The sequence below is a fragment of the Melospiza georgiana genome, chromosome 1 (assembly GCF_028018845.1).
Source record: "Melospiza georgiana isolate bMelGeo1 chromosome 1, bMelGeo1.pri, whole genome shotgun sequence".
NCBI classification, from domain to species: domain Eukaryota; kingdom Metazoa; phylum Chordata; class Aves; order Passeriformes; family Passerellidae; genus Melospiza; species Melospiza georgiana.
The window spans coordinates 58,492,035-58,504,975 of record NC_080430.1 but is presented as its reverse complement, the minus strand read 5'-3'; the positions used below and the strand labels follow the sequence as shown (position 1 = coordinate 58,504,975).

Here is a 12,941-nt window from a genome sequence, read left to right as displayed (position 1 = left end):
TTTCCTCTGATCTTGCTCCAGGCCAGCATTACAAGAAAGTTGGACTGCAGCATTCCCATTCCAGCTCATTTTGTCAATGCATTTTAGTTTCTCATGTTTTTTTGATCCTTGGGATCATCTCTAAATCTGTTCACTGTTCATTTAGCTCATAATTTCAGGAAAGGTTGGTTGTTTGCTGCAACACAGCTGACAAATAAGGTTAAGAGCTGGACTTTTCTAGCAGAGCACTCTGAAAGTGGCCAGGACTATATACAGCTTTGTGAATGCAGAAAACAAACAAGCACTGATTTAAATCCTGGTGAAAAAACCCCAGTGTTTGAATGTCATGTAATAGTCTGATAAGTACTTAACTGGTGCTCATCTGAGATTCTCAGAAATGTCAGCAAACTGTTATTTCCCTGACTATATTCAACCTCAGTGCATAAATTGGCAAGGAAAAGAAGATACTTATGTAATTCTAAACACATTTACAGAAACCATAAATGCTGTAGCACTGTATCTGTATGTGTTTTCTATCTTCAGGCAGGCAGGACCATGTCTCTTGGCGGTTATATTTGTTCCATGACTATCTTTAAGACATTTTGTCCTAAGATAGATGAGCACATTTTTTTTCTTTTTTTTCACTCTTCTTATAGTTAAAATCATGAGATATTTTTTCTACTGCCCTTATGATACATTTTACTTATCACACCTCAGCTATCCAATAAGAAAATGCATTAGGTATTTTACCAGAAAATATAGCTTCTGTAAGATTAAATTTTAAAATTCAGAATAGTGTAACCACTTCCTTGACACAGATGTAGAAAGTTTTTAGCAGTTGTAAAGGCAAAACCAATGTTTAGGAGATCAACAACAGAGAAATATCTTCTACCAGTGCCCTACATCTTTCCTTGTACAGATTCCACATTTATGGAGGAAGAAAAAGAGAGAATGATACTGGAGCACATAACTAATTCTATCAATGACAGCCCAAACTGAAGGCTTTCACACTGATGATGATGCACCAGCAGCTTCATAGCTACAGCAGGAGCAGTCCTGAGGATGTAGAGCAATACACTTTGCAAAACAGACATTGTTCTTCTGTTTGTGTTTGCTGGGTAGTAACACAAGCAATTTATTTCCAGTGTTTAGATTTGTTTATTCCAACAACTTGAGCAATGCAAAGTCTCAGGCACAGAACGGCCCCTCTCCAGATACAAGCTAGAGCTTCCATTAAATGGCTGTGTGCCTGTTAAATCGGCTCTGCTAAGGTATATCTAGGGTGTTAAAATCTGAAACACTCAAATTATGCATTCAGATCTCTAGTTACATTCCTTGGAAGAAGCTGTGACCCACTGAGCAGAAAGAACATCCCTGGACTCTCACAGTCATGGTGGCGGTGGCAGCTACAGGTACCTGTCAGTTTGAAAGAAGAAATCTTTAGTTTGTGCCCAGATATGGACTCAGATGCCTGATGTGCAGCATTTCAAATTAGAAGAATTTTGTCAAATACATTTTTCCTTGCAATGTGCTAATAAAGGAAAGAGTTTTTATGAGTAGTGGGTAAAGTTTTTATATCCCCTGCATTAAATGGGAAGATCTCTTTTTCTGTCACTACTTAGAGTTTAAGAGTCAGAGCTCTAGCACTCCATAAGTGCTGGTAAGCATACAGTCACTTAAGTAAAAATATAATCAAAATCTATTTGTCCAGAAAATGCACAACTTACAAGAACTATAAAAAAATTCCTTGAAACAAAGTAAACAGAATATTTTTAGAAGAGTCAGATGCCAAAAAAATCTTAGGGATCTGTTAGGCATACAGATGGATTTACTGGGACATAAGCGCTCTGTGGAAAAAAACAAATTTTCCAAGATTGGTAAAAGAACACAATACGAGAACTGTGTAGTATGTTCCCTCAGACTTAACCAGAATGATTAAATCAAATTAATTTTGCAGAGAAAGAAATTTCCCACAAATACATGTGGAACTTCATTTTGAATGAAGTAATAGATTAAAAAGATTAGGTACAGCAATTTTAGACCTATCGTATCACTCAATTACTTCCTTCTCTAGCCTTCTTTTACTTCTTTTAATCAAGTCAGACAAAATCCAATACATTTCCATTAAAAACTCCTAGTAATACATGGATTATAGGCATAAAATTCTTTCACTGTTAAAAGCTCAATTAGAGTATTATTAAGACATGATAGAAAGCATCCCAAAACCTGTGAAACATTCCAGTTGCTAACAGTAAATTAACAATAAAGTCAAAAGACAAGCACAGGCAGTTACTATGCATTTCATCTATACAAAGCAAAAATATAATCATGAATCTATGTTGTTTTCTGTCTGCTATATTGCATAATATTCCTTCCATGCTGGGGGGAAAAGAATTGAATCAGCCACAGGAAAGACATAAGCAGACAAAACCTGTTGGCTGGTGATGGAGGAATATAGAGCCTAGTAATTTATTATAATATAGAAGGCAAATAATCTGCTTCATGCAACAAGGCTACATCAATTATCAGTAAAGAAGACTGTACTCCAAGAAAAAAATACTGTCTTTTCAAGAAGACTGATGAAAAATTGGTTTGTTTTCCTGCTACTCTGTGGTGTAAGGACTGCAATGCAGGATGCTTACTATCTCATGAGTTTATGCTAGATGAAACAACAAAATATTAAAGTGATATGACAGCCTTTGCCACTTTTCTTGCAGCTGTGGCATGCAAGTTAGAACAAATACAGAAAGGGTGACTGGGCATTGGAATGGGCTGCCCAGAGAAGTAGTGGAGTCACAAGCTGTCAAGGTGTTTAAGAAAAGACTGGATGTGGCACTCAGTGCTGTGGTCTAGTAGAGACAATGGTGCTTGGTCATAGCTTGAACTTGATCTCAAAGGTCTTTTCCAGCCTAGTTGATTCTGTGTGATTCTGTGTGAATCTCAATTTTCTGAATTTCTCTCTGTTTTGTCGTGAGTCAGAGAAATTGTGATCAACCTTTTGAGCTTTAAATCCATCTGCAGTTGACAATAAATTATGCCACAGGTGTGTATTGTAGATAATTCCTCCAGAGAATTCTGACATTTCAAGAGTTTTTACATTTTAAATAGAATTTTCCAAAGGATGCTGTTAAGCTGTATTTACTTATTTAGTCATCAATCTTTCAGCTGATTTTCCCTGAAATTCAAAAGACTGAAAACAGTAATTTCCTCTTTCTGAAACATTGCTTTAATTACCCTTTTAAAATATATTACTGTTTGCCTTTTTTTTTTTTTTTTTTTTTTTTTTTTTTTTTTTTTTTTGCTATGATTAGTTTTTGGGCAAAAATAAATCCATGGTTTTAGCCATCTGAATTGGAATGTTTAGGGCATGATTCAACACAGCAAACCAGACAGGACACAAAGCACCATGCCTCTAACCACCATCCACTTCCCTCTGGCTGGATAACTAAATAAGGATTCAGAAAAAATAAAACATGGTTTTCACCTGGATTTTCAGAATGGGCATAGTATTGCTCAGAGACTTCAGATAAGAAAGCAGGGCTATCCAAGCCACAGAAAGAATTTACTGAGACTGCTTGGCCTGGCATTGTATGTACATAGTAAGGCAGGAAAAAGTGTCAATCTCTTCAGAGAAAAATCTAGTTTCTGAAGGGCGAACAGATACACTTTCATGCATTTTTCATGACTGTCCATCATTCCGTGCTATTCAAATAGTAGGTGCAGATAGCATGTGAATTACACTGCCACAAACAGAAGACGACTAATATATTTGAATACCCCACTGTGAATAACTCACTAGTGCATTAAAAGAAATTTTGCAGACGGTGCTTTGCAATCTATTGGAAGGCAATTATTGATTATGTTTGAGGTAGACTGTAAAATCCAAGAGACACTTATAAAGACACAGGAATAATTTGTAAATTATATCAAGAGTACTCCCCTATGATTTTTGCACTCAATGACCTCCATTCCTGGACATAGCTTTATTGCTGTTCATGGCACACTATGGGGAGGCAGCTGGGCAGTGGAGCAGAGAGTACTATGGAGATGGTGGATGGTGTGGACATCTTGGCCCTTGTAGGTCAGAAACCATGGGAACATCAAATAGAAATGTAAAGGAGGAAGCTAAAAGAAATGTGGTACTTTGTTTTAAGGTAGTCATGTAAGACTGCACCTGTAAGATTGTGGTTAAGCAATATTGCTAAGTAACATATAAATGTGATTATTGCTTGGCAGTGGAAAATTTTATTCAAAGCTATGAGAATATATAAACCGAGCTTTAGATAGAATAGATGACTTCATGACTTCACAACTTTACAATAAACGACTTCTTGCTTGCACCTAAGTGGAGCCCTGTCTCTCAATTGCTGGATTAGTCAGGTGGGTTACCAAGAAATCATTAATAGAAAAAGTTATTTAACTGGTCTAAACAGTTATAAAGTTCTTGTAAGGGGCTCTGAGATTAAGAGATATGGCCTAGATTTTTTTTTTTTAAATAAAATCCATATAAAGTAATATTTACTATACTTCACAAAGTTAGAATTTTTTGAAACGAAGAGAATAATCATGTTTCACAAGTATGAATCTTGTGAATATTTAATATATTCAATTTTATATATTAAATAGAAATATATATGTTTTTCTATCTGGATCAAATCTCCTTTAAAAGCCCAAGGCATTCATGTGTATGGTCAGATTTGCGTTTACTTACATAAATCAAAATTTTCAAATTTTCTCTCAAGGCAGTATTTTTGTCGCATGATTGTAAGTATTAATATCAAGAAGATATAATCAAACTTTACTTAAGAGAAATGTGATGGCTTTTAAAAAGCTAGTAACTTTATCAGGGTATGTATTAGGGAACATGTAAGAAAAAAAGCAATTTTGCGTAAGTTTTTAACTATGAAAATCAGCAAAAAAGATTTTTTTAATTAAAAAAATTCTGCCTGTGGAAATCAGATTCATTATATAAGTGTGTTTAGAAGCTGAATGTAATCCAGTCAATTATGCATAAATATTACCTAATAATAACAATAATAATGGAATCATAAAATGGTTTAGGTTGGAAGGAACCTTAACGATCATCTAGTTCCAAACCCCTACTGGAGGCAGGGACACCTTCCACTAGACCAGTTTTTAAAAGCCCCATCCAAACTGTCCTTGAACACTCAGGGTTGGAGCATGCACAGATTCTCTGGGCAAGCTGTTCCCACCCTCACAGTAAAGTATTTCTTTCTAACAAGTAACCTAACTAACTCCTTTTCAGTTGGAAGCCATTACTCCTTGTCCTATCACTACAGCTCCTGCTGAAGAGTCTCTCTCTGGCTTCCCTGTAGGCTCCCTTCAGATAATGGATATTGCTGTGATGTCTCCACACAACCTTCTCTTCTCCAGGCTGAAGACCCCCGACTTTCTCTACCTGTCTTTGTGGGGGAGGTGCTCCAGTCTGCTTGTCAACTTTATGGTCCTCCTTTGGACTTGCTCCAACAGTTCCTTGTTGGAGGATGGAACTTATGATGGGAGTACCAAAACAGAACTGCAGGTGGGGTCTTACAGAGCCAAGTAGAGAGCCAGAATCATTTCCTTTCACTTGCTGGCTACTCTCCTTTTAAGGCAGCTCAAGGCACTCTTGGCTTTCTGGGCTGTGAGCATACACTACCAGCTCATGTTGAGTTTTCATCACTCCCGAGTTCTTATCCTTAGTGTATTCTCATTCATTCTCACCAACCTGTAGGTGTACCTAAGATTGCCCCAAGCCAGCTGTTGCTGGCTTTATTGAGCTTCATGAGGTTCACACAGCCCCACCTCTCAAGCCTGCCCAGGTCCCTCTACATGGCATCCCTTCCTTCCAGTGTATTGACTGCTCTACACAGCTTGGTGTCATCAGCAAACTTGCTGGAGGTGCACTTTCCATGTCATTGACAAGGATGATGAACAGTATTGGCCTCACCACTTACCACTGTGGGACACCCTTTTTCACTGGTCTCCAGGTGGACAATAAGCTGTTGACTGCATAGACTAATAGATAATAATAGACTAATATATTCTTTACCAAAATAAAAACTGTAACAAATCAAAAAGAAATTTATTCCTTCAGTGGCTGCTTAGTGGTGCCCTCACACTAAACCAGCAAGCAGATCAGATCACAAAATTAGCTAATTCAATGGAAGATTTAAAATATGGGAATAATTTATAATTTATTCATATTTAAAATGTAACTGGTACATGAATGAGTCATGTTACACTGCTATTATCATTCTTGGCTAGAGTGACAGGGATGAAAAATTTTTCTGTCAGACCAAATATAGAAGAATATGGGGCATGTGTCTTCAGAAGAAATAATGTTTAACAAAACTCCAAGTAGTCTTAGTTTTGCTTCAAATTCAACATATTCTTGGTTGTCTGTTGCTCATAACATTGATTTTCATTCCACTTGGTATCATACCCGCCTGAGTCAGCTCATGTTAATGTCAGAGATGATATATAATAAAAACTGCATTTCAGCTGCCGAGGTTCAAGAGGAAGGAATGCAATATTAAGCCAGAAGATACCTACATTCGCCAGGTGAAACTCTGTCTTGCCTGTGCTTCATGGGTAGCCTTCTATTTTTATGTCTCTAAAGAGGCAGTGAATGAATTGAGCTTGGAGGGAACAGCAGGTGTTTATTTAGAAGGCAAATATGCTATTATGTAGCTTGTGGTCAGTGATCAGTATGCAAGTGTACAAAGACAGAGCATAGCTGTGATGGACTGTGACAAGCAGAAAAGTGGCATGCTGATTGACCTGCGAGCCCAGTGGAGAAACCAGTCAACACCAGTAAAATTCATGAAGGGTTTTTCTTGGCTGACACGCCATTGATGCATGTTGGAGAGCTAATGTTAGCCAAGCTGTGGAGCAGCCTCTGCCATTTCCACAGACTCTTCAGTGACACCCATGGGTAAGATGGCATCTGGGTTTATGTAGCTGATGACAAACCAAGCAGTCCTTTCTCACCAATCACCAGCAGTTTCTCAGCGATCTTGCAAAGACAAAGAAATGCGTGCTCTCACAGCAGTACACTCTCACTCTTGCACATCAAACATGCATTGACCTGGCTTCCTTCCATATGTGATTGTCAAGCTTCTGTTCCTCAACCACTGTTTTTTGTAGCAGAATTGACACAACACAGTTTTTCTATGTAAAAGTCACACTAATTCCCTTTTGTCTCTCCTTGTCTTTTTGCACCAATAAATGGAACAATTTCCTGAAATTCTACTATTTATTTCCTTAATATGAAATGAAACCTGATAAATTATAACATAAAAATGAAATTATACATAAGGCTGAAGGAGTGAAAACAACAGAAAACCAAGACAATCTAGCAACAATAATACCTTGAATAAACTCTTCCTTTCATTTTCTTCCTTATTTGGATTGATTAATTTAGGAAATACTGATTTCCTAAAAAATGCTAGTACTGAATTCAAGAAAGCCACCAAAAACCAATCTCATTGACTGCCAAAACAGAATTTAACCCACAGGTGGTTTTCCACCTGTTTTCTTTCATATTATCTAAAACTGAATTTAATCATATATACATTTTGTTCCTCTAACAAAATGTGAAATTGCATGATTTTCATATTGCATGAGAAAACTCCATCTCTCTAATAAGAAGATGCTTCAGACGAAGTACATAAAATCACTCTTGCAGCAGCCTGTCCAGAATAAAACAATGGGATTTTCAATCCCAGAATCAAATTACCCTGGTGACTGGACTCCCAACATTTTCATGAAAACTGAGATAGTCCTCAAATTAAGGCCAAAAAACTGATCGGAGATATGAAATTCAAGATGACCTGTTTCTTTGTGGTTATGTTTTTCTCAGACACTTGATGGTTAAAACCCTCAAATATGGAGTTTTGACAGCTTAAAACCTGGTGTGTATAAAGACGTCACTTTAAAACCTGACCAATACTTACAGAATTGGGTAAAATAATTTTCCCCTTGAAGGCTAAAATCCCTGAATTAAACTTATTTGCACAGAGTTTCAGAAGATAAGGGTTCAAAAATCTGTATCCCAAATTCTCTGGTTGACATAAAAGGCAATAAAGTTTCTCTTGGCCTGTTATCATGTTATGATAGATAACTTCAAAAATAAGCCTTGTGATGTAGAAAAGGTTTACCAAATTGAAAATGTTTAAACAACAGTTATGGACTTTCAAGACTCCTACTGTGGTCACAAGAAACATTTTTCAGTAGAACAAAAGACTGCACTCAGTAACCAGTTGAAGAGGAAAGGTGTGACTTGTAGTTGCACCTGTTGGAAAACCACTGTCATCACCTCACCACATGCTGAAATTCAAAATGTTACCATTTTAAATAAATGGTAACTGCTGGGCCTTCAAGAGTGCTTGAAGAACTTTCAGGAATAAAAAACAACAAAACATTGTCTCTAGCACTGTCTCTGCTTTCAGAATAGCACAGAACAGTTTTTAAATTATGAAAACATATCACTGAATAAGCATACCTTCCTACGATGGGATGGCACAATAAAATATGTTTCAATATTATGCTTCTTCAAGAAACTATTCCTTTCATGACCGTATCCTGGTTCTACCTCGTAGTCCCCATTTAGGCACTCTAAGGTGGTCTTTGTAATATGAACTTTCCTGGAGAGAAAATTAGACATTATTGTTTAAAGCAAAGATTATGAGCTTCTTGCTACCAAAATACACTCCTGTACAGAAGTTGATAAAGAGATCAACAGGTCAATTTACATACAAGACCATAGGTTTGATGAAAAAAAAAAAAAGTTAAGTTTTGTACTTTTAGCCAAATTGAGCATAGAAAAAAATTCTATTACATGCATTTTCTAAACTTAGGCAAAGTGAACAGAAAGATAACTGTTGACTATCCAAACACTTGCAGATTTGCTGTTTTGTAGAGCGTCTGCACATGATCTTCTACATTGTGTGGCTTTCTTAAGTTTTTGCCTCAATGGCAGCTTGGAAAAACATCCTGCTGTTTGAAACTTGAGACATCACAATCCAAACCTCTCTTGTGTATAAAGCAGAAACTTCTTTTTCTGTTTCACTTCACATCTCTGATTCATATTATTCATCCACTCTGTTTCAGAGGCATCTTTCTGACTCACTTTGTTTTGGCAATACACCAATCTTTAATATTATTTTTGAGTTTTCTTATCCTGGAAAAGTTTTGACATTTTCTCCTGAAAGACCCCATATATTTGATATGTCTTCAGAAAAGGTATCTGAAAAAATTTTACTGCTTTCCTCTATAAACATGTGTTCAGATTTTTTCCCACTGGGTAACTTTAAGATAATGTATAAAATACACTGCCAAAATTATCTAAAGTAGATGTATACAATAAATTAAAATTTATCATTATCACTAAAAAAAATTAATTGGTTCCTTTGTCCTTCTGTATAGCAATCCAGATCTCGCAAAAATCAAAAACAGTATGGCAGGTCCTAGTCCAAATGTGAGCTACACACAGAACACCCATGCACCTTTACAAATGTTCACTGTGTGTATTTAAATTGTGTCCAAGGCTGTGGAATGAGTACTTCAAGTTCCAAGACATGCCCCATGGGTTGGCTGCAGGTTTATGTGCTACTGTATCATTTGCAAATGTCATCAATATCTGAGTTCATAAACTGTTATGTCTTTTCTGTACCATACAACTAGTGTTGGAAATCTGGCCATGTAAAAGGAGCAAGGCATCCCCCTCCCCTCTCAAAGTATAGAGGTGTGTAAGGGTAAAAAATTCCTGGAATGGCTACAGGGTTTTACTTTTGTAACATGAAATGATCAAAGTCTAGCATTCTTACATTCGTAATATTGTCTCATTCCTACTTTTTAGATTCAGCAACTTCTAAAAACAATTTTGTTTTAAAATGTTTTACTTCTAATCTAACATATTACTTATGCAAATATCAAGATCATTTGGAAAATTCCACAGGATAAATCACATAATACATTGATTGCTGCTGCCAAATACAATCCTTTTCCTCAACAGCAATTACCTTGCAAATGCCTTAAAAATGGAAGAAATTCTTCACCCATAGAGTTTTATATTTTTTTCCTATGTTTTTTTTTCAGACTTACCCAGGCAGTCCTCCAGCTTCCATTACATTAGCTAATGTCACATCATTTGACCAGACATCATATTGCCATTTTCGGAGACCCAGGACCCCACAAAGCACCCTGCCTGTATGCAATCCAACTCTCATGTTGAGATCAACCTCTGTGGCTTCTGCAACAGATCTGTAATGGACAGCATCAGAATTAATATTTAGATGATGACTGCTCTTCATTTTCTCTTCTCCCAAAATTAACACATATATTTATACATGACCAAATAGAAAGGATCTTATAAACCTGAAATGGAATATTCAGGTACTGTTCTCTACCTTCAGTAGTTTCAAAGCCTTAATTGCAATTCAAAAAAAAAAATTATTTGTTATATTTTAATTACTGTTGAACCAAAATATCAATATTTCTAAATTTCTTGACCATTTCTGTGAGAAAAGAAGCGCTAATTGAGATTGTCAATGTATAAATAATTATTTTTAATCTACTATGTTCTAATTGGTTTAATTACCCAGTTACTAGAGTACAGGACAAAGAAAATGACAAAAGTAATAAATTATTGTAAGAACAGCAGAGTAATTATAAACACTAATATCTTTCCAAAGCTTCTGTAAGAGTGGCACCCAAACAACTTGTACCTAGTCTTGCACCTGCAAATTAAATTTAATGTTCAGAGATTTTCACTGTATAGCTGGTAAAGGATGAATTAATCCGCAAAACTGTTATTAAAAGAATATTTTTTTGTGCCACAATAATGAAAGATTATTCATTTCTGTGAACGAAGGATACGCTATGACTTGCACTCTGCACAAAGTTGTGAACACTGAAAAGGCACTTTGAAATGAACAGTCTTAAATATTATATGTTATTTAATAGCACTGTAAATAGATTTTTTTCAGCTCTTTCTGTTAGACAAACACCTGTCATTCTACAGTGCAGTTACTGTCCAAAAAGTGATACTATCTCTGAATAAAGGAAACTGACTATCACTGTAAGAATTTATTTTTATTTGACTTTTCTAATTTGAATTTTCCAATGCATTTAATATGAGAAGACCTTAAAACAGGACTCTAGGTATCATTTCCCCTTGGCCTTCATTGACCAATTTTTTTTTCAAGTGTCATCCAGTTACACTGGATTTTGCAGAGATGCCTTTAGAAAGACTTTTCAACTATTTCACAAGTTGTACTTGTTTAAATAAAATTAACAGAAAGGTGAGCATAGATCAAGATGTGGGATGTGCAGCAAATATACTTGGCTTCAATTTAAATAAGAAACCTTTCACCTATGAATCTACGTTCCATGTCAGCCATCACTAATGTCAGTAACACGGAGATCTCTTTTATCTCCACAGGGAATCTTGGCATAACATATTTTTCAGTCATATTCTATGCAACAGCACAGAAAGGCTTATGCACAGCTTTCTGAAAGATTAAATATTTCCTTGTCCTATTCCTACTCACTGCAAGACAGCTCTCCCTCACTCAGTATCTGTTCCCAGTCAAGCCTTGAATATGACTTCAAGGAGTCCTAAAAGGATTCTAGTGTTACAATGTTTTTTTGTGCACATGATTTGACAGATCTTTGAAGAAATGAAGGACCCTAATTCCATGAGCCACATAACAACAAGCGACTGCACTTTGTATGTTCACCTGAGCATGTGTATTGTCTCATTAACAGATTGACCTTACACCAAGCCCACATCTTGCCAGACAAAGCCCTTCAGGATTACACCTTGTCTGCCCATGTTCTCCTGCATAATTAAGAACCTATGTAATAATCTTAATTAATAAACCTGCAAAGGTTTGGGTTTCTCTGTTCACAAATGAGTGTGGGTTTTTTGTTTGTTGGTTCCCTCCTCCACCATTAAAAAAAAAAACCAAAAACCTCAGACTAAATGTATGTGGAAAGACAGTGAAATCCAGACACGGATAAAGTTCACTCAAGGCTTTGACATTGCTTTGTCTAACTGGGGTAAATTTAGTCTCCTTTCAGAACTGTTAATAGAATAACAAAAAGTAAATAAAAAAAGATGAGTTGAGAAATAGAGCATGGCTGATCATACTCCTTGTTCAATAAACTGAACTGTATAATGCACCAATGAACCATAAAGGAGAACCTGAAAGAACTTTATGTTTTGAGCAAAAACTTTCCATAAATAGTCACTTAGTCAAAAATATAAACTGAGAATACATTTCTACATCTTCCTCAGAAGGTACAATGTGTTTCAGAGATGCTTTCATCATTATTAAATTTGAGTAGGAAAAAAAAGCTCATGAGAAGTTAATTACATTTTTTGAGTTTATCTTCTAGACCTTTGTGCTCTTTATGCAGATAGTTTCCATAAATAAACCCCACTGAACTATCAGAAATGAGGAATATTAGGTAATATTTAAAGAAGAGGCTTCAAATTTAAATTCAGAGCAGTAAAATGACCATGTTTCTAAACTGCATCAACATTTCTACAATAAAATATCACAAAAATGTCCAGGAAGGTATTTTAAATTATAAATACATTTCTGAGACAATATCAGCACTTCATAAACAAGCCAGGAACAGGAAAAAGGAGTTTCTCAAATAAATTATTAATTATAACTTATTTTCTCATAGGTTCCTATACTTAAGTTTTCCAAGTGTTAACACAAGAGTAGGCCCAAAAACAAATGGAAATCAAAAAAACATTTTCTTTTTAAATCAATTGTGTTCAGAGTCTAAGGAACTGACTAATAAAAAAGGCATCTACCCTGACAGCTCAAGTATCCTACAAAGCCTTTAAATTTTAGTTCCCTCCTTAACTACAAGTATTTTATGTGCTGCTAGAAGGCATGAAAGTAATTTAGATTGCCTGCAGAACAGCTTCAGACCTGTGC

At 35.8% G+C, this 12,941-nt stretch overlaps 1 protein-coding gene across 3 annotated transcripts in view; it reads right to left on the bottom strand.

Moving 5' to 3' along the window:
- ADCY1 (adenylate cyclase 1) overlaps positions 1-12,941 on the bottom strand; it is a 162,172-nt gene that overhangs the window by 50,018 nt on the left and 99,213 nt on the right. For all 3 annotated transcript variants that reach the window (XM_058044885.1, XM_058044894.1, XM_058044904.1), the window contains exons 6-7: positions 10,087-10,245; positions 8,486-8,627 (exon numbers count right to left, since the gene is read on the bottom strand). In XM_058044885.1, the coding sequence (XP_057900868.1) occupies positions 8,486-8,627; positions 10,087-10,245 (301 nt within the window). The remainder of the gene's footprint in view (positions 1-8,485; positions 8,628-10,086; positions 10,246-12,941) is intronic.